Consider the following 21,642-nt stretch of genomic DNA (forward strand, 5'->3'; position numbering starts at 1 on the left):
GGCTCTGCCACTCGTCGGCTGTGTGACTGTGGGCGAGTCACTTCACTTCTCTGTGCCTCAGTTCCCTCATCTGGAAAATGGGGATGAAGACCGTGAGCCCCACGTGGGACGACCCGATTCCCCTGTGTCTACCCCAGCGCTTAGAACGGTGCTCTGCACATAGTAAGCGCTTAACAGATACCAACATTATTATTATTATTATTAAGCGCTTACTATGTGCCAAGCACTGGGATGGATACAAGGTTAGTAGTAATAATAATAATAATAATAATGATGACGGTATTTGTTAAACGCTTACTATGTGCCAAGCACTGTTCTAAGCGCTGGATGATAATAATAATAATGATGGTATTTGTTAAGCGCTTACTATGTGTCAAGCACTGTTCTAAGCACTGGGACAGATACAAGGTTAGCGCTGGATAATAATAATCATAAAGATGATGGTATTTGTTAAGCGCTTACTATGTGCCAAGCACTGTTCTAAGCACTGGGGGAGATACAAGGTTAGAGCTGCATAACAATAATAATAATGATGATGATGGTATTTGCTAGGTGCTAACTATGTGCCAAGCACTGTTCTAAGCGCTGGGGGAGATACAAGGTGATCAGGTGGTCGCACTTGGGGCTCATAGTCTTCATCCCCATTTGACAGACGAGGAAACCGAGGCCCAGAGAAAGTGAGATGACTTGCCCGAAGTCACGCAGCGGACAAGGGGCGGAGCCGGGATTAGAACCCATGACCTCTGACTCCCAAGCCCGGCCTCTCGCCACTAATACTAACAGTAATAATAACGTTGGTGTCTGTTAAGCGCTTACTATGTGCCGAGCACTGTTCTAAGCGCCGGGGGAGATACGGGCCCATCGGGTTGTCCCCCGTGGGGCTCACGGTCCCTGTCCCCAGTTTCCAGATGAGGCAGATGAGGCCCAGAGAGGCGAAGCGGCCTGTCCGAGGTCACGCGGCCGCCGAGTGGCGGGGGCGGGATTAGAACCCACGACCTCTGACTCCCAAGCCCGGCTCCTCTCCGCTGAGCCCCCCCCGCCTCTCGGCACGCGGGGGAAACGGAGGCAGAAAGAAAGCGAAACGGGGGGCCCAGGGTCACTGGGCTCCGTCTCGCGTCCGACCGTTGCCGAACCGTCCGTCCCGGGCGCTCAGTCCGGTGCCCTGCGCGTCGTACGCGCTCCGTCCATACGACCGAATGAGCGAGCGTCTTCTCCCGCCCGGGCGGAGGCGACGAGGGGGTTTCTCCGTCCGCCCTTTCCCACCTAGCGTTACTACTACTACATCCACCACGGGATCGACACGGAGCACGTCGCGCCGATGGAGGATTCCTGGTTGGAACACGTCCTGGATCTGGTCCCGCCCCAGCTGAAGATTTTCACCGACAGCATCCTGTCGCTGTCCGACGAGATGAGAGAAGATTATCTGCTCAGCGTCAAGAAATCCATAGGTAAAGGCCCGGCGTCGCCCCGCCGTCGGGCCGGGTCGAAGGGCGGCCGCCCCGTAGTCGGTCGGCGGGCGGGCGCCGAGCGCCGGCCTAAGCGCCGGGGAGAGGGCCGTCGAACAATAGAACCGCCGGCGCGCCGGCGGGGAGGATCCCGGCTCTGCCACTCGTCAGCTGGGTGACCTTGGGCAAGTCACTTCTCCGGGCCTCAGTTCCCTCATCTGTCAGATGGGGATGAAGACCGGGAGCCCCACGGGGGACGGCCCGATGACCCCCGGATCTCCCCCGGCGCTTAGAACGGCGCTCGGCACGTAGTGGGCGCTGAACCGATGCCGACGTTATCCTTATCATTATCGTCGAAAACTATAACTCACTTATTCCCCGCTTTGATGATGAAACGTACGAAGGACCGTCACGATGGCGACGGCGTTCGGGAAGCGCTCACTACGTGCCGAGCACCGGTCTCCCAAGCGCTTAGGAGAGGGCTCTGCGCACAGTAAGCGCTCAGTAAATACGATTGAATGAATGAATGAATGAATGTCCTTGGCAGAGAAGCGGCGGGGCTCAGCGGCAAGAGCCCGGGCTTGGGAGTCAGAGGTCATGGGTTCGATTCCCGGCTCTGCCACCGGGCAGCTGTGTGATGTGGGCGAGTCACTTCTCTGTGCCTCAGTGACCTCATCTGTCAAATGGGGATGAAGACTGGGAGCCCCACGGGGGACGACCTGATTACCCTGTGATAATGTTGGTCTTTGTTAAGCGCTGACTATGTGCAGAGCGCTGTTCTAAGCGCTGGGGGGATACCGGGTGATCAGATCGTCCCACGTGGGGCTCCCAGTTTTAATCCCCATTTTCCAGATGAGGTCGCTGAGGCCCAGAGAAGCGAAGCGACTCGCCCACAGTCCCACAGCTGCCGAGCGGCAGAGCCGGGAGTCGCACCCGTGACCTCTGACTCCGAAGCCCGGGCTCTTCCCCCTGAGCCGCGCTGCTTCCCTGTACCTACCCCAGCGCTTAGAACAGTGAATAATAATAATAATAATGTTGGTATCCGTTAAGCGCTCACTATGTGCCGAGCACCGTTCTAAGCGCCGGGGGAGACCCGGGGTCATCAGGTTGTCCCACGCGGGGCTCACGGTCTTCATCCCCATTTGACAGATGAGGTCACTGAGGCACCGGGAAGTGAAGTGACTTGCCCAACGCTCTGCACATAGTAAGCGCTTAACGGATCCCGACATCACTCGCCTAAGGGAGTCAGACGAGTGGCGGAGCCGGGCTTGTCTGACTCAAGCGCTCAGTACGGCGCCCCGCACCCGGGACACAGGCGCTCAGTCAGTGGGACCGAACGGAGGGAAGAGCCCAGGTCCTTCCGATCCCCGAGGCCGATAATCCCGGCCCACTTTTCTCCTTCCCTTTCAGTGGACTTTGTTCTGCGAGACCCCCGGGAGAAAGAAGACGCCGCCAAAAAGGAAGAGGTGCCCCCGCACCGTGCCGAGTAAGAAAGCCCCCTCTCCCCTTTGGAATTTGCGCCTGGAAGGGTGGAGGTTTTCCAACGGTAATAATGATGTTGGTATTCGTTAAGCGCTTACTAGGTGCCGAGCATACTAAGCGCTGGGGGAGACACGGGGGGATCGGGTCGTCCCCCGTGGGGCTCCCGGTCTTCATCCCCATTTTCCAGACGGGGTCACCGAGGCCCAGAGGAGCGAAGCGACTCGCCCACGGTCGCCCGGCCGACGAGCGGCCGAGCCGGGATTCGAACCCCTGGCCTCCGACTCCAAAGCCCCCGCTCCTTCCACTGAGCCACGCTGCTTCTCTTGCCGGCGTCCGTACTAGACGCTTGGGAGAGGGCAACGTAACGACAGGACAGACCGGCCTCCGGCCCGGACCGAGCGGAGGGTCTAGAGGTCGGGGAGGCTTCCGGGCCCCGGAAGCCGCCTCTCGTGCGCTCGTCGGCTGCGTGACTGGCAGATGATGACGATAATAATAACGTCGGTGCCTGTTAAGCGCTCACTATGTACCGAGCACCGTTCTAAGCGCCGGGGGAGATCCCGGGTCGTCGGGTCGTCCCCCGCGAGGCTCACGGTTGATCCCCGTTTTCCGGATGGGGGAACCGAGGCCCAGAGAAGCGAAGCGACTCGCCCGCGGTCCCACGGCTGCCGAGGGGCGGAGCCGGGAGTCGAACCCGTCACCTCCGACTCCCAGGCCCGGGCCCTTTCCACTGCGCCACGCTGCTTCTCCATCCGGGAGGCGGGATGCGCCAAGTAGAGCGGGAATTCAGCGCCGGGCGCCGGCCCGGCCCATCCTGCCATTTATGATTTCTTCCTGTTAAACGTCCTCCCTCGAGGGCGGGGAAGGTGGCCGGTTTTTGCCATTCGTTCCTTCGATCCGATTTAGAGAAGCCGCGCGGCTCGGTGGCGAGAGGCCGGGCCGGGGAGTCGGAGGTCATGGGTTCGAATCCCGGCTCCGCCGCTCGTCAGCTGGGTGACTGTGGGCGAGTCACTTCTCTGGGCCTCAGTGACCTCATCTGGAGAATGGGGAGGAAGACAGTGAGCCTCATGTGGGCCGACCTCTTTCCCCCGTATCCCCCCCCCCCAGCGCTTAGAACGGTGCTCGGCACCTAGGAAGCGCTTAACCAATACCCACGTTATTATTATTATGTATTGAGCGCCTCCTGGGTGCCGAGCACCGGGCGAATCACCGGGAGAGTACAGTTGGGCCGCAAAGAGGGACGATCCCTGCCCGCTCCGGGCTTGCCGTTTCGGGGCGGCGGGCAGCAAAACGAGTAAATGGGCAGCAGTGTAGATAAATGGAATTATGTATTACATAGATTATATATATGTGGTGTGGGGCGGGGTCGGGGGAAGAGCAAAGGGAGGGAATTGAGAGGCAGAGTGAGGGGGAGCGGAGGAAAGGGGGGCTCAATCCGGGAAGGCCTCCCGGAGGAGGTGAGCTCTCAGTAGGGCTTTGAGAGGGGGAAGAGAGGGAGTTTGGCGGAGGTGAGGAGGGAGGTGGGACGTGGGCCGGGGGTCCGCGGCGAGACGGGCGCCATCGAGGCGGCTCAGTGGCCTCAGAAAGAGCTCAGAGTCCTTAATCAAAGCCTTTACATCTAACCGCGCTGAGATACAGACCCCGTGGCTCCGTGGCAAGAGCCCGGGCTTGGAGGTCAGAGGTCGTGGGTTCGAATGCCGACTCCGCCACTTGTCAGCTGTGGGACCGTGGGCACGTCACGTCACTTCTCTGGGCCTCAGGGACCTCATCCGGGAAATGGGGATGAAGACCGGGAGCCTCACGGGGGATCGACCCGGTGACCCCGGATCTCCCCCATCGCTTAGGACGGTGCTCTGCACAGAGTAAGCGCTTAACAGATACCAACATCATTATTTATAAATGATATTATAAATGATTTGATAATTTAGCAGTTGCCGAATTGTCCATTCCAAGCACTCAGTACGGTGCTCTGCATATAGTAAGCGCTCAATAAGAACGTTAGCATTTGTTAAGCGCTCACTATGTGCCGAGCACCGTTCTAAGCGCCGGGGGAGATACGGGGTCATCGGGTCGTCCCACGCGAGGCTCGCAGTTAATCCCCCTTTGACAGATGAGGGAACTGAGGCCCAGGGAAGTGAAGTGACCCGTCCACGGTCGCACGGCTGACAAGTGGCAGAGCAGGGATTCGAACCCACGACCTCTGACTCCCCAGCCCGGGCTCGTTCCACTGAGCCACGCTGCCTCTCTAGTCATTCAGATACTATTGAATGAATGAATGAATGAATATTATCCTCTCCCAAGCGCTCAGTACAGTGCCCTGCGCCCAGTAGGTACTCAATAAATATGACGGGATGAATGATCCTAGAGAAGCGGCGCAGATTAGTGGAGAGAGCCCGGGCAGGGAGTCAGGGGACCTGGGTTCTAATCTCGGCTCTGCCGCTTGTCTGCTGGGTGACCCAGGGGAAGTCACTTGACTTCTCTGGGCCTCAGTTACTTCATCTGTGAAATGGGGATGAAGACTGGGAGCCCCATGAGGGACAGGGGCTGGGTCCGACTTGGTTAATTCGAATCTTCCCCAGTGTCTGGGAGAGGGCTTGGCCCAGAGTAAGCGCTTAGTAAGTCCAACTTCATTAATTTGAATCTTCCCCAGTGTTTGGGGGAGTGCTTGCCCCCGATTAATAATAATAATAATAATAATAATGTTGGTATTTGTTAAGCGCTTACTACGTGCCGAGCACCGTTCTAAGCGCTGGGGGAGATACGGGGTCATCAGGTGGTCCCACGAGAGGCTCCCAGTCTTCATCCCCGTTTTCCAGATGAGGTCACCGAGGCCCAGAGAGGTGAAACGACTCGCCCACGGTCCCCCAGCTGACGAGTGGCAGAGCCGGGATCCGAACCCACGACCTCTGACTCCCAAGCCCGGCCTCTTGCCGCTGAGCCACGATGCGTCCCGATTAGACCGTGAGCCCGTCGTTGGGCAGGGATGGTCTCTACCTGTTGCCCAATTGCCCCTTCCAAGCGCTCAGTACAGTGCTCTGCACGTAGTAAGCGCTCAATAATTACTACTGAATAATGCCTGGCCCAGAGTAAGCGCTTAGCAAATGCCGTGATCGTTATGATTTCTATTAGATTCCGGTGGCCAGATGTCCCCCGTGCCCCTCCTTTGCTGGGGTGGCTTCAGATTTCAGGTGGCCTCATTTCTCCTCCTTTCATTCATTCAATCGTATTTATGGAGCGCTTCCTATGTGCAGAGCACTGTGCTAAGCGCTTGGAATGGACAATTCGGCAACAGGTAGAGACCGTCCCGGCCCAACGACGGGCTCTCCTGACAATGGGCGGCCGCACCGTCCGAAATCCCGCTCCCGTCCCGAGCAGCGCGGCTCGGCGGAAAGCGCCCGGGCCTGGGAGTCAGAGGTCGTGGGTTCTGATCCCGGCTCCGCCCCTTGTCCGCTGGGTGACTCTGGGCAAGTCGCTTCACTTCTCTGGGCCTCAGCGACCGCCTCTGTCAAATGGGGATGAAGATTCCGCCTCCCGGCCTCTGCGCGACCTTGGAAAAGTCACTTCCCGGGCTTGGGAGTCAGAGATCACGGGTTCGAATCCCAGCTCTGCCACTTGGCAGCCGTGTGACCGTGCGTAAGTCACTTCACCTCTCCGGGCCTCAGTTCCCTCATCTGTAGAAATGGAGATGCAGACTTGTGAGCCTCACGTGGGACCACCTGATGACCCTGTGTCTCCCCCAGCGCTTAGAACGGTGCTCGGCACAGAGTAAGCGCTCAATAAATACTCTTGAATGGATTGTCCATTCCAAGCGCTTAGGACAGTGCTCTGCACATAGTAAGTGCTCAGTAACAGCGTGGCTCAGTAAAAAGAGGCCGGGCTTGGGAGTCAGCGGTCATGGGTTCGAATCCCGGCTCTGCCACTCGTCAGCCGTGTGACCGTGGGCGAGTCGCTTCACTTCTCTGGGCCTCGGTGACCTCATCTGGAAAATGGGGATGAAGACCGTGAGCCCCACGTGGGACAACCAGATTCCCCTGTGTCTCCCCCAGCGCTTAGAACAGTGCCCGGCACGTAGTAAGCGCATAACAAATACCAACCTTATCATTATTATCATCCACCTGTACCCCGTATCTCCCCCAGCGCTTCGAACAGTGCCCCGCGCCTAGTGAGCGCTTATCGAATACCGACGTTATGAAATACTACTGAGTGAATGAATGAAAGAACAAACACCAACATCATCATTATTAAACGCCACAGGTTGTTATTAACCAGATCTCGTCCCGTGATTTTTAGACTGAAGATGGTGCCCAAGTCTTGGAGGAAATCCTTCTGCGCCGCCCGCAGTTACATAAGAGATCACTTGAACGCCATGAACCCAACGATGCTGAGCGTTCTGGACCTTTGGCAGACGGCTTTCAGGCGAGTAAAAGCTCGCCCTTTCCCCCTTGGGCACTTATTAAGATCATCCTCTGCCATTTTGAGATGCTTGGCACGCTGATCCTGCCCCCCGGCTTCCCTAACCACCCCGACCCCCGATGCCTCCTCCCCGAAGCCCAATCCTGCGGTCTCGAGGCGTTAGGGGGCTGGGACAAGTTGAGGGAGCCCGTCGTCGGGCAGCGATCGTCTCTCTCTGTTGCCCGATTGTCCATTCCAAGCGCTCGGCCCAGTGCTCGATAAATACTATTGAATGAATGAATGAATGAATATCTATCGAGCGCTTCCTGTGTGCAGAGCACCGGACCGAGCGCTCGGAACGGACCAGTCGGCGACAGACAGAGACGGTCCCCGCCGTCCGACGGGCGCACGGTCCGATCGGGGGAGACGGACGGACGAGAACGACGGCGATAGATAGGGTCGGGGGGAGGGACGTCTCGTAAGAACGGTGGCGACTGAATAGAATCGGGGCGATGTCCGTTTCATTAACAAGATAAATAGGGTAATAAATACATAACTACTACTAATAACGTTGGTATCTGTTAAGCGCTTACTACGGGCAGAGCACCGTCCTAAGCGCTGGGGGAGACGCAGGGGAATCGGGTCGTCCCCCCGTGGGGCTCCCGGTCTTCATCCCCATTTTCCAGATGAGGGAACTGAGGCCCAGAGAAGGGAAGGGACTCGCCCACGGTCCCCCAGCTGACGAGTGGCAGGGCCGGGATTCGAACTCATCACCCCCGACTCCAGAGCCCGGCCTCTTTCCGCCGAGCCACGCTGCTTCTACTATTGAATGGATGAATGAATGAGTATCTACTGGACCATCCCCCAACCTCCAGGGACCTTTCATTGATTCCTTCAGGCAGGCATCCATTCGGTAGTATTTATTGAGCTCCTACTATGTGCAGAGCACTCCCTTCTGTCCTCCTCCACGGCAGCGCGCACGCTCCGCTCCTTTGCCGCCTTTCGCCTCCTCCCCGGGCCTCCTCCTCGCCCGTCCCGCCGTCGACCCCCGGCCCGCGTCCTCCCGCTGGCCCGAGACGCCCTCCTCCCGTCCGTCACCCTGCCTCTCTTCCCCTCTTCAAAGCCCTACCGAGCGCTCGCCTCCTCCGGGAGGCCTTCCCGGACTGCGCCCTCCCTTTCCCTCCGCTCCTCCTTCCCATCGCCCCGACTCCCCCCCTCCGCTCACCCCCCCTTCCCCGCTTGTGTCTAAATGGACGTATTCATGATTCTATTTATTTTATTCATGATGCGTATTTATCTGTAATTCGATCGATGTATATCGATGCTGTCGATGCCCGTCTGCTTCTTCTGTTTTGTCGTCTCTCTCCCTCCGTCTAGACCGCGGACCCGTCGTTGGATAGGGATTCATTCATGCAGTAGTATTCACCGCGCGCTTACGGGGCTCAGTGGGAAGAGCCCGGGCTTTGGAGTCGGAGGTCGTGGGTTCGAATCCCTGCTCGGCCACATGTCAGCCGTGTGACTTCGGGCCAGTCGCTTCGCTTCTCGGGGCCTCGGTTCCCTCATCTGTCAAATGGGGATGAAGACCGTGAGCCCCACGTGGGACGACCCGATTCCCCTGCGTCTCCCCCAGCGCCTAGGACGGTGCTCGGCACATAGTAAGCGCTACACGAATGCCAACATTGTTATTATTATTATGTGCAGAGCACTGTACTAAGTGCCCGGAATGGACAGTTCGGCAACAGATAATAATAATAATAATGATGTCGGTGTTTGTTGAGCGCTTACTGTGTGCGGAGCACCGTTCTAAGCGCCGGGGGAGATGCAGGGTCGTCGGGTCGTCCCACGTCAGGCTCACGGTTAATCCCCATTTGACAGATGAGGGAACTGAGGCCCAGAGAAGCAAAGTGACTCGCCCGCAGTCGCCCGGCTGACAAGTGGAAGAGCCGGGATCCGAACCCTTGACCTGTGTGACTCGAGACAATCCCTGCCCATCGACGGGCTGACAGTCTAATCGGGGGAGACGGACGGACGAAAACAATAGCGATAAATAGAATCGAGGGGATGGACACCTCGTTGACAAAATAAATAGAGTAATAAAGATTCTGTCTCTGTGGCCGAATTGTACTTTCCAAGCGCTTAGTACAGTGCTCTGCACACAGTAAGCGCTCGATGAATACGATTGAATTGAATCGAATAAACAGACACATCCCTAGCCTGCAGCGAGCTGACCGTCTAGGAGGAGAGACAGAAATTCATGAACATAAATAAATGACAGATATATGGACATGCGATGGATAAGGGCATGAGAATGGGAGGGGGGATAATGACAATTGTATTTAATAATAATGTTGGCATTTGTTAAGCGCTTACTATGTGCCGAGCACTGTTCTAAGCGCTGGGGGAGATACAGGTTAATCAGGACGTCCCACGTGAGGCTCCCAGTCTTCATCCCCATTTGACAGATGAGGTCACTGAGGCCCAGGGAAGTGAAGCGACTCGCCCAAGGTCACACAGCTGACAAGTGGCAGCGCCGGGATTTGTTAAGCGCTTACTATGTGCCAAGCACTGTTCTAAGGGAAGCGGCGTGGCTCAGTGGAAAGAGCCTGGGCTTGGGAGTCAGAGGTCATGGGTTCGAATTCTGACTCCGCCACTTGGCAGCTGTGTGACTGTGGGCGAGTCATTTCACTTCTCTGGGCCTCAGTTATCTCATCTGTCAAATGGGGATGAAGACCGTGAGCCTCTCGTGGGACCACCCGATGACCCCGTATCTCCCCCAGCGCTTAGAACGGTGCTCGGCACATAGTCAGCGCTTATCGAATACCAACATTATTATTATTCTAAGCCCCGGGGGAGATCCAGGGTCATCGGGTTGTCCCACGTGGGGCTCACGGGCTTCATCCCCCTTTGACAGATGAGGTCACTGAGGCCCAGAGAAGTGAAGCGACCGGCCCAAAGTCCCCCAGCCGCCAAGCGGCGGAGCCGGGATCGGAACCCACGACCCCCTCCTCCCAACCCGGGCTCTTTCCCTAAGCCGTGGGTTCTAACGTCCGCACGGCTTCCCCTCTGTGCCTCGATGGCCTCATCTGCAAAAGGGGGTTTGAGTCTGGGACGGCGTCTGACCCGATCAGCCGGCGTCTCCCCCAGCAGACGGGTGGCGGAGCCGGGATTAGAATCCGGTGCTCGATCCGCTACACCTGGCCGCTTCTCCTTCCACGTTCTCATTATGCAAGCGCGGGGATGCTCCGTTTAGACGCAGGAAAAGGGCGCCGGCCGCGGCCTCAAACCCGCTGGACGATCTCATCGGGAGGCAGCGGGGCCTAGTGGATTCATTCCTTCATTCGGAGGGGTTTATTGAGCACCTACTCTGTGCTGAGCACAAGCCATTGGGAGAGGACACCAGAACAGTCAACAGACACATTTATTAATGATAATAATAACAATGATAATAACGTTGGTATCTGTGAAGCGCTCACTCTGTGCCGTGCACTGTTCTAAGCGCCGGGGGAGATGCAGGGTCATCGGGTCGTCCCCCGTGAGGCTCCCAGTCAATCTCCATTTTCCAGATGAGAAGTGAAGTGACTCGCCCACGGTCACCCGGGTGAGGAGTGGCAGAGGCGGGATTCGAACCCATGACCTCCGACTCCCAAGCCCGGCCGCTTGCCACTGAGCCGCGCCGCTTCTCGGCGCTTTGCCCACCGTAAGCCCTCGAGCATCGCCAGCGAGAGGATATTCCCCGCCCACGACGGGCTCCCGGGCCAAAGGGGGAGACGGACGTCGATGCGAAGTCCGGGCCTCCTCCACTCGTCTGCCGCGTGACCCCGGACAAGTCACTTCCCGTCTCTGGGCCCTCGCCTGTGAGACGGGGACGGAGACGGTGAGCCCCGCTTGGGCCGGGGACCGCGTCCGACCCCATTAGTCTGGATCCACCCCCGGCGCTTAGAGGAGTGCCTGGCGCCTACTGAACGCTCGATGAACACCTCAAAAAATAAATAAAAGACCGAGGAGACGTTCATTTTCTTTTCCCTCCCTTTCGCAGGAAATTGCGTTTAATCGATATCGAAGAATTTCACAACCTCCAGGAGGCAATCGAGCTGTCGGTGTTCCAGAGCATCGCCATGAAGCACATGGAGTCGGCCAAAGAGATCCTCCTGAAAACGTACGGCTCCTCGGTTCAGTGGGAGTCAGAGGTCGTGGGTTCGAATGCCGGCTCTGCCACGCGTCACCCGGGTGCCCGTGGGCCAGTCACTTCACTTCTCTGGGCCTCAGTTCCCTCATTTGGAAAACGGGGAATTAACTGGGAGCCTCACGCGGGACGACCCGACGAGCCCGGATCTCCCCCAGCGCTTAGAACAGTGCTCGGCACATAGTGAGCGCTTCACAAATACCAACATTACGATTATTATTATTATTATTCCTCCATTTTCAGCTTGAACAAGGGAACGGTGAAGTTCCCTCCTTTATCGATCCGGAATCTTTTGTGGGGGGGCGAAGAGGGTCTGAGTCCTTGGAGAGTTGTGACGGTTCCCAGGTGGTGGAGGTAGAGGCTGTGGAGAATAATAACAATAATAATAATAATAATAATGTTGATAAAAATGGTTTTTGTTAAGCATTTACTAAGCAGCGTGGCTCAGTGGAAGGAGCACGGGCTAGGGAGTCAGAGGTCATGGGTTCGAATCCCGGCTCCGCCACTCGTCGGCTGTGTGACTGTGGGCGAGTCGCTTCACTTCTCTGGGCCTCAGTGACTTCGTCTGTCAAATGGGGATGAAGACCGTGAGCCTCACGGGGGACAACCCGATGATCCTGTAAATCTCCCCCAGCGCTTAGAACGGTGCTCGGCACATAGTAAGCGCTTACCGAGTACCAACATTATGAAGCAGCGTGGCTCGGTGGAAAGAGCGTGGGCTTTGGAGTCAGAGACCACGGGTTCGAATCCCCGCTCGGCTACTTGTGAGCTGTGTGACTTTGGGCGAGTCACTTCACTTCTCTGTGCCTCAGTGACCTCGTCTGGAAAACGGGGGGGAAGACCGGGAGCCCCACGTGGGACGACCCGATTCCCCTGTGTCTCCCCCAGCGCTTAGAACGGCGCTCGGCACATAGTGAGCGCCTGACAAACACCCACATTATTATGTGCCGGGCCCTGTAGTGAGCACAGGGGTGGATACGAGCAAAGCGGGATGGGCCCGGTCCCTGTCCCGCAAGGGGCTCAGTGTCTCCATCCCCATTTGACAGATGAGGGAACTGAGGCGCGAGAAGTGAAGTGACTTGCCCAGGGTCACACAGCAGGCCAGCGTTCGACTGGATTGGTCGGTGTGGCCGTACGTACTCTGTTCTCCCTCCAGCGCTGGGTAGGGGGGCCCTGAACCCAGGTTAAGCGCTCACTAAATAGGACCCATCGACCTGCCACGAATTAGAGATAATAATAATAATAACGACGGTATTTGCGGCGGGGCTCCGTGGCAACAGGCCGGGCTTGGGGGTCAGAGGTCGTGGGTTCGAATCCCCGCTCCGCCACTTGTCAGCTGGGGGACCGTGGGCCAGTCACCTCACTTCTCTGGGCCTCGGTTACCTCATCGGTAGAGAAGCAGCGCGGCCCAGAGGCAGGAGGCCCGGCTTGGGAGTCGGAGGTCGTGGGTTCTAATCCCGGTTCCGCCACTTGTCTGCTGTGCGAGCTTGGGCAGGTCACTTCGCTTCTCTGTGCCTCAGCGACCTCATCTGAAAAAATGGGGATTAGGAAATGTGAGCCCCACGGGGGACAATCTGGCGTGGCTCAGTGGAAAGAGCACGGGCCTGGGAGTCAGAGGTCATGGGTTCGAATCCCGGCTCCACGACTGATCAGCTGTGTGACTTTGGGCAAGTCGCTTAACCTCTCTGGGCCTCAGTTCCCTCATCTGGAAAATGGGGATGAAGACCGGGAGCCTCACGTGGGACGACCCGACGACCCCGTATCTCCCCCGGCGCTTAGAACGGTGCTCCGCACGGAGTAAGCGCTTAACGAATGCCATAATAATAATTATTATTATTAAAATGGGGATGAGGACCGTGAGCCTCACGTGGTTCAACCTGATGACCCTGTATCTACCCCAGTGCTCAGAACGGTGCCCTGCACATAGACCGTAAGCCCCCCCCATAAGCCCGTCTGAAGGTCAGGGACCGTCTCTATCTGTCGCCGATTTGTCCATCCCAAGCGCTTAGTCCAGTGCTCCGCACAGAGTAAGCGCTCAATAACTACTATCGAATGAATGAACAGTAAGCACTTAAATACCAACATTATTATTATCATCTGTTAAGCGCTCACTATGTGCCCAGCACCGTTCTAAGCGCTGGGGGAGACACAAGGTGATCAGGCGGTCCCCCGTGGGGCTCACGGTCTTCACCCCCCTTTGACAGACGAGGTCACCGAGGCCCAGAGAAGCGAAGCGACTCGCCCCAGGTCCTCCAGCGGACAGGTGGCGGAGACGGGACTAGAACCCGCGGCCCGGGACCCCCGAGGCCGACCTCTTGCCCCTAAGACACGCTCCTCGTGCCTTTCCCCATCCCGCCTCCTCCCCTTGTCCTCCGTGGGTGCCCCGTGCGTAGCAAGCGCTCAGTGAATACTATCGACAGGCCGCTTCCGTGCCCCACCGCCTCCCGCAGCCCTCCGGGCCCGCTTGGAGCGGGCCGCCGGGCACACGTCCGTCCGCTTCTCCCTTCTCGCTGTCCGCCTCCCCCCTTCCGGCCCGCCGGCCCGTCGTCCCGTCGTCGGGTTGGGATGGTCTCTCTCTCTCTCTCTCTCGCCCGGTTGACTGACCGCGAGCCCCCCATGGGACAAGCGTGATCGCCTTGGATCCCTCCCAGCGCTTAGAACAGTGCAGCGCGGCTCGGTGGAAAGAGCCCGGGCTTGGGAGTCCGAGGTCACGAGTTCGAATCCCGGCTCCGCCACTTGTCAGCCGTGGGACCGCGGGCGAGTCGCTTCACTTCTCTGGGCCTCGGTTCCCTCATCTGTAAAATGGGCATCAGCTGGGAGCCTCACGTGGGACGACCCGATCACCCGGCCGCTTAGAACAGTGCTCGGCGCCTAGACGGATACCGACGTTACTATTATTACGCTTTGCAAATAGTAAGCGCTTAACGAACGCCACCGGTATCATTACCGTTAGGACCGGCTCAGGGCTCCGCACACCGTGAGCGCCGAGGCGGGGCCCCCGGAGGAAGGCGTGAACGGGAATGTCTCTCGGCTTCGTTGCAGGTGGTTCCCAGAAGTGCAGAACATCTATTACCAAGGTAACAAACGCAAGCTGCTGCCCACCAACGCCGGCGGGGTCAAACTGGAAGCCTTCTTCAACTGCGCGGCCGCCCTGATGACCGCTCAGCTGCAGGCCCTGGGGCTCAGCTCCCTGCAGGACTTCACCGACCTCATCGCCCAGCCGCCGGTGAGCCGGGGCCCTCGGGGGTCCAGTTCGAGGCGGCCGAGTTGTCCCTTCCGAGCGGTCGGCACGGCGCTCTGCGCGGAGCAGGCGCTCAGTAGATACCGCGGGGCGAATGAAGTCCCTCGCCGTCCAGCGGGGCCCGGGCCCGGAGCGGCCCGGCCCCCTCCTCGTCGCCCGACGTCGTCCCGGCCCGGGAGGTCCCCGTCGGGCGGGGAGGCCGGGGTCCGGGTCTCGGCCCCGGGCCCCCGCTCACACCTCCGGCCTCCCGCCGCCCCGCAGAGGGCGGGCCGGCAGGGGAAGGGTCTAACGCAACGGTAGTAATGGTGGTGATGATGACGATGATGCCATTCGTTAAGCGCTTACTAGGTGCAAAGCGCTGTTCTGAGCGCCGGGAGGGATCCAAGGTCGTCAGATTGTCCCCCGTGAGGCTCCCACTCTTCATCCCCATTTTACAGATGAGGGATCTGAGGCCCAGAGAAGTGAAGTGACTTTGCCCCAAGTCACCCAGCTGGCAGGCGGCAGAGCTGGGATTCGAACCCGTGACCTCTGACTCCCAAGCCCGGGATCTTGCCGCTGAGCCCCGCTGCTTCCCTTATGACGATGATGATGGTATCTGTTAAGCGCTCACTAGGTGCCGGGCACCGTTCTAAGCGCCGGGGGGAGATACGGGGTGATCGGATGGTCCCACGGGAGGCTCACGTTTTTTAATCCCCGTTTCTCCAGATGAGGTCACCGAGGCCCAGAGAAGTGAAGCGACTCGCCCTAGGTCACGCAGCGGACAAGTGGCGGAGGCGGGATTAGAACCCACGACCTCGGACTCCCAAGCCCGGCCTCTTGCCGCTGAGCCCCGCTGCTTCTCTTATGATAATTACCATTACTACCGAACGCTTCTGGCCCCCGAGAACTAGAAGCCGGCGAGCAAAACTCCCGGGGGCTTCGACCTTTGGGACTTGGAGAATGATCGGCGGGGATATTTGCGTATCTCGTTATTTTTTATTCTTTTTTTTTTTTGAGGATTCCGTTCGAGCCTTCGAGCACCCAGGATTCATCCTGAGGGTGATTCTGGACAACGACGCCATCAAGTTTGAACCGGAGTTCAGCGATTTTCAGGCTATTTTTCTAAATATTTATGACATCATGCTCAAAGCGATCAGTTACCTGCCGAGAGTTGAGACCAAGTTGTATGCTAAGTGGGTAAGGGATGCCTAGATTTGGATTTCTTTAAAAAAAACCGGCACCTCGTAATAATAACTGATATACCCGTTAGGCGCTTATTACCTGCCAGACGCTGTGTCGGGCGCCGGGGTGGATCCGAGCGAATCGGTCTGGACACGTTCCCTGTCCCGCGTGGGGCTCACCGTCTCGATCCCCATTTTCCAGATGAGGGGACTGAGGCCCGGGAAGTGAAGTGACTTGTCCAAAGTCACCCAGCGGACAGGAGGCGGAGGCGGGATTAGAACCCAGGATCTTCTGACTCCCAGGCCCGGGCCCCACCCACCGCGCCGGGCCGTTTCCGGAAAACCCGTTAAGGGCTCACTGTGTGCCAAGCACTGTACTGAGCGCTAGGATGTCAGATATATCAGATAGATATAGATATCATCTGTGTGACTTTGGGCAACTCGTTTCACTTCTCGGGGCCTCAGTTCCCTCATCTGGAAAATGGGGGTGAAGACGGCGAGCCCCACGTGGGACGACCTGATCACCTCGTATCAACCCCAGCGCTCAGACCAGTGCTTGGCGCATAGTAAGAGCTTAACGAATACCTTAATTATTAATATAAGAGATTCCCCAGGGAGACTTTTCATCTAGAAGTTACCAATGTGTCTCCCCGGTCATCACTTAAAAAAAAATAACACCCGGTAATTGAAATCAGGTTATTTCCTCTGTCTTCTAAAGTCTGTCGAAGCACTTTTCGGAGAACTCTCATTTCATTTTCAATGCAAGCGTGGCTCGGTGGAAAGAGCTTTGGAGTCCGAGGTCGTGGGTTCGAATCCCAGCTCGGCCACTTGTCAGCTGGGTGACTTTGGGCCAGTGGCTTCACTTCTCGGTGCCTCGGTTCCCTCATCTGTCAAATGGGGGTGAAGACCGGGAGCCCCACGTGGGACGACCCGATTCCCCCGCGTCTCCCCCAGCGCTTAGAACGGTGCTCGGCACATAGTGAGCGCTTGACGGATGCCAACGTTATCATTATATCTATTGAGCGCTTACTGCGTGCAGAACACCGTACTGAGCGCTTGGGAGAGGACAATACAACCATCAACAGACACGTTCCCTGCCCACCCCGAGCTTAGAGTTTAAAGGGCGAGTCAGACAGGAACGTAAAGAAAGAAATCACAGATATAATAAATAAATTACAGAGATGACACAAGCAAACCTATCTTTATCAATCCATCGTATCCGCGCTCAATAAATACCATTGAATGAATGAACCCTGATTATCGTCCTCGCCAAAGCGCTTAGCGCAGTGCTCCGCACACAGTAAGCGCTCAATAAATACCATCGAATGAATGAACCCTGATTAACATCCTCTCCAAAGCGCTGAGCCCAGTGCTTTGCAGACAGTAAGGGCTCAATAAATACCACTGAATGAATAAATTCTGATTATCGTCCTCTCCAACGGGCCGAGCCCAGTGCTCCACACACAGTAAGCACTCAATCAGAGAAGCAGCGTGGCTCAGTGGAAAGAGCCCGGGCTTGGGAGTCAGAGGTCATGGGTTCGAATCCCGGCTCTGCCACTCGGCAGCTGTGTGACCGTGGGCGAGTCACTTAACTTCTCTGTGCCTCAGTGACCTCATCTGTAAAATGGGGATGAAGACTGTGAGCCCCACGTGGGACAACCTGATTCCCCTGTGTCTACCCCAGCGCTTAGAACAGTGCTCTGCACATAGTACGCGCTTAACAAATACCAACATCATCATCATAAATACCACTGAATGAATGAACCCTGATTATCATCCTCTCCAATGCGCTTAGCACAGTGCTCTGCGCACGGTAGGCGCTCAATAAATACCATTAAATGAATGAACCCTGATTATCGTCCTCTCCAAAGCGCTGAGTCCAGTGCTCCGCAGACAGTAAGCGCTCAATAAATACCACTGAGTGAATGAACCCTGATTATCATCCTCTCCAAAGCGCCGCGCACAGGGCTCCGCACACAGTAAGCGCTCAATAAATACCATCGAATGAATGAACCCTGATTAACATCCTCTCCAAAGCGCTGAGCCCGGTGCTTTGCAGACGGTAAGGGCTCAATAAATACCACTGAATGACTAAACTCTGGTTATCGTCCTCTCCGACGCGCCAAGCTCCGCACATAGTAAGCGCTCAATAAATGCCACCGAATGAATGACCCCTGATTATCGTCCCCTCCGACGCGCCGAGCCCAGTGCTCCGCACACGTCAAGCGCTCAACGCAACCCCCGCCCCGGGTCGATTCTATCGGTTGACTGATATTTCCTTTACCGAGCTGTGAGAGGAGCGACGTCGGCGAAGCGCGCTCGGCTCTCTCCACTCTCCCCGCAGGAGAATAAATCCAGGTCGACCAACCTGAAGCCCATAATTCTGGATGAGATTCTAAGGGCCCATCAGGAAAAGATCAAAGAGGTCATGGCCAAGGAGAGCAGAGCCCCGACTGAGCACCTCCAACTTTACGATAAATACAACCCCCTGATTACAAGGCGAGCCGAGCAAGAGGTAGACGTCTTCCTCGCCCAGGACCACAGTTACGACGAAACGATACGAGAAATTTGCAAGTACCAAGAGCTGAGCGAGGAGATACAATACACCTCGAGAAAGGTACGTTTTCCACGGTTTCGGTTTCTCACGGGGCCCGCGACGCGCTTACGGGGTGCCGGGGACTGTGCTGAGCGCCGGGCTGGATTCGAATGCAGTCCCTCTCCCCTAATGATACCATCCATAATGATAATGGTGTTTGTTAAGCGCCGACTACGTGCAGAGCACCGTTCTAGGCGCTGGGAGAGATACAGGGTCCTCAGGTTGTCCCATGTGTGGCTCACAGTCTTCATCCCCATTTTACAGATGAGGGAACTGAGGCACAGAGAATAATAATCATAATATGGGTATTAAGCGCTTACTAGGCGCAGAGCACTGTTCTAAGTGCTGGGGTAGATACGGGGTTGTCCCACGTGAGGCTCACCATCTTAATCCCCATTTTCCTAGGTGAGGGAACTGAGGCACAGAGAAGTGAAGTGACTCGCCCACAGTCACACCGCTGACGGGCGGCGGAGCTGGGATTCGAACCCATGACCTCTGACTCCCGAGCCCGGCCTCTTTCCACTGAGCCACGCTGCTTTTAGTACTTTCTTTCCGGGAGGCACTCAGCAAATAGCACTAGCTTCACCGGCTCCTCCCACCCGAGCAGGCCTGAAAAGACCCAAACTCCGATTTTCGGTCACGTTGGCTCGTCGAAGCCCACGGGCCGACGCCGCGTCCTCACCTCAGGTCAAACCGTGACCCCCCCCCCTCTCTTTTTAGGATCGGTTTCGATTTTACAGCATCGACGCCTCGGCTCTGTTAGAACCGGCTGCGTCACATCGCGCTTTCCCCGGCGCTTAGCGTGAGGCGCCGTCCGCGGCGGCCGCTCGAAACATACCACTCGAAGATCGTAAATTCCAGTCAATTCGACACGGTCACCCCGATGCTCGTAGTCCGGTCCGTCCCTTTTGGAAGGTTCGGAGGACGGCGTGGCGAATTATCTGTTGCCGATTTGTCCATTCCAAGCGCTTGGTCCAGTGCTCTGCACCTAGCAAGCGCTCGATAAATACTATTGAACGGATGAATGAGTCGGGGCTTCGCTCAAGCGAGATGCCCTTGGTCGATCGTAAATAGTTTCTTCAAGACGGACGGCTCCATCCTCGCATTCCGGGCCCCGTTCTGGTCCGTCGGTCTAGGAATGTTCGACGTTCCCAGGGAGGCGTCCGTCGGGGCTCTGGTGGAGGGAGACACCGTTCGTTGGTCATAAATAGAAGTTGGCTCCAGATGGACCCCTCCCTCCCTCTTTTCGTTCTAGTTCATCCGTCTAGGAATGTTCGAAGTGCACTGTGACGAGCTAATCAGGTCCTTGGTCAAGCGAGCGGATGCTATCTGCGGGAAACTCAGAGCGAAAATGTTCAAAGACCATCAGGACTTAAATACGAGGTAAAGAGTCGCCGACGGGGCCCTCGTAAAGTCTCCTTCGCTCCGCTCCTCGTCCCGCGGGCAGGAGCCAGCCGCCGGGCTTCCAAGATCTGGGCCGCCGTCCTCTTTCCGCCCGTCCGTCTTCGTTCTCCGCCGGGCCGATCTTCCATTTAATAGTAAAGTTGGTGTCTGTTAAGCGCTTGCTATGTACAGAGCACCGTTCTAAGCGCTGGGGGAGATACGGGATCATCCGGTTGCCCCCCGTGGGGCTCACGGTCTTCATCCCCATTGGACAGATGAGGTCACTGAGGCCCCGAGAAGTGAAGTGACTTGCCCACGGTCACCCAGCTGCCGAGTGGCAGAGCGGGGATTCGAACCCGTGACCTCTGACTCCCAAGCCCGGCCTCTTTCCGCTGAGCCCGGCTGCTTCCCCCTTGGACGTCTGAGGGCAGTCACGCTCGACCGCCGCCGAGGTAGGGCCTGACTGTCTTCTCGGCCATTTCAGATTATGCGACGACTTTGAGAAGATAGCGGAAAAAGCGCTCAGTACGCCCCCGAACACCCACGCCCTCATGGAGTTGAAGGTAGGCTCGCCTTTGTAGTGGGGAACCAGCCTGCCTGGTGCGGGCAGGGAACTATCTGAAAATGGGGATTAAAACCGTGAGCCCCACGTGGGCCAACCTGATCACCTGGTATCCCCCAGCGCTTAGAACGGTGCTTTGCACATAGTAAGCGCTTAACAAATACCACCATTTTAGACCGTAAACTCGTCCTCTGGACCCTAAGCTCACCGCGGGCCGGGAACGTGGCTGTTTATCGTCATCCTGGCCTCTCCCAACCGCTTAGGACAGCGCTCTGCGTAAAGGAAGTGCTCAATAAGTACGATCGACCGACCGACTGACTCGTTATGGGCTGGAACTGGTCTGTTTCCGTTGCGTTGTCCTCTCCCAAGCGCTTAGTGATGCTAATAATAATGATGATGGCATTTGTGAAGCGCTTACTATGTGCCAAGCACTGTTCTAAGCGCCGGGGGGGGGGGGGGGGGATGCAGGGTGACCGGATTGTCCCCCGTGGGGCTCCCAGTCTTCATCCCCTTTTTACGGAAGAGGTAACTGAGGCTCGGAGAAGTGGAGTGACTTGCCTAAAGTCACACAGCTGACAAGTGGCAGAGTCGGGATTAGAACCCATGACCCCCGACTCTCAAGCCCGGGCTCTTGCCACTGAGCCACCCTGCTTCTCTAGTACAGTGCTCTGCGCACAGTAAGCGCTCAATAAATACGATGTGTTGATTGATTGAAGAATCCCAGGCTGGTTTCAAAGGAAGAAGCGGTGTGGCCTAGTGGAAAGAACATAAGGCTGGCAGTCAGAGGGTCTGGGTTCTAATCCCGGCTCCACTACCGAATAATAATGATGGTATTTGTTAAGCACTTACTATGTGCAAAGCACTGTTCTAAGCGCTGGGGGATACAAGGTGATCAGGTCGTCCCCCGTGGGGCTCACGGTCTTCATCCCCATTTTCCAGATGAGGTCACTGAGGCCCAGAGAATAATAATATTGGTGTTCGTTAAGCGCTTACTATGTGCAGAGCACCGTTCTAAGCGCTGGGGTAGATAGAGGGTCATCGGGTGGTCCCACGTGAGGCTCACGGTTAATCCCCATTTTCCAGATGAGGTAACCGAGGCCCAGAGAAGTGAAGCGACTTGCCCAAAGTCACACAGCTGACGAGTGGCGGAGCCGGGATTCGAACCCCCGGCCTCTGACTGCCAAGCCCGGCCTCTTTCCAC

At 57.0% G+C, this 21,642-nt stretch overlaps 1 protein-coding gene across 6 annotated transcripts in view; it reads left to right on the forward strand.

Annotated features, from left to right (window-relative positions):
• Positions 1-21,642, forward strand: part of DNAH7 (dynein axonemal heavy chain 7) — a 165,802-nt gene that overhangs the window by 7,876 nt on the left and 136,284 nt on the right. For 5 of the 6 annotated variants that reach the window (XM_029069034.2, XM_029069035.2, XM_029069036.2 and 2 more), the window contains 9 exons: positions 1,268-1,448; positions 2,856-2,931; positions 7,215-7,340; positions 11,353-11,472; positions 14,542-14,725; positions 15,737-15,916; positions 18,245-18,517; positions 19,752-19,879; positions 20,364-20,442. In XM_029069034.2, the coding sequence (XP_028924867.1) occupies positions 1,268-1,448; positions 2,856-2,931; positions 7,215-7,340; positions 11,353-11,472; positions 14,542-14,725; positions 15,737-15,916; positions 18,245-18,517; positions 19,752-19,879; positions 20,364-20,442 (1,347 nt within the window). The remainder of the gene's footprint in view (positions 1-1,267; positions 1,449-2,855; positions 2,932-7,214; positions 7,341-11,352; positions 11,473-14,541; positions 14,726-15,736; positions 15,917-18,244; positions 18,518-19,751; positions 19,880-20,363; positions 20,443-21,642) is intronic. The other variant, XM_029069037.2, reaches the window with a different exon arrangement.

Source organism: Ornithorhynchus anatinus, chromosome 7 (assembly GCF_004115215.2).
Source record: "Ornithorhynchus anatinus isolate Pmale09 chromosome 7, mOrnAna1.pri.v4, whole genome shotgun sequence".
NCBI lineage: Eukaryota > Metazoa > Chordata > Mammalia > Monotremata > Ornithorhynchidae > Ornithorhynchus > Ornithorhynchus anatinus.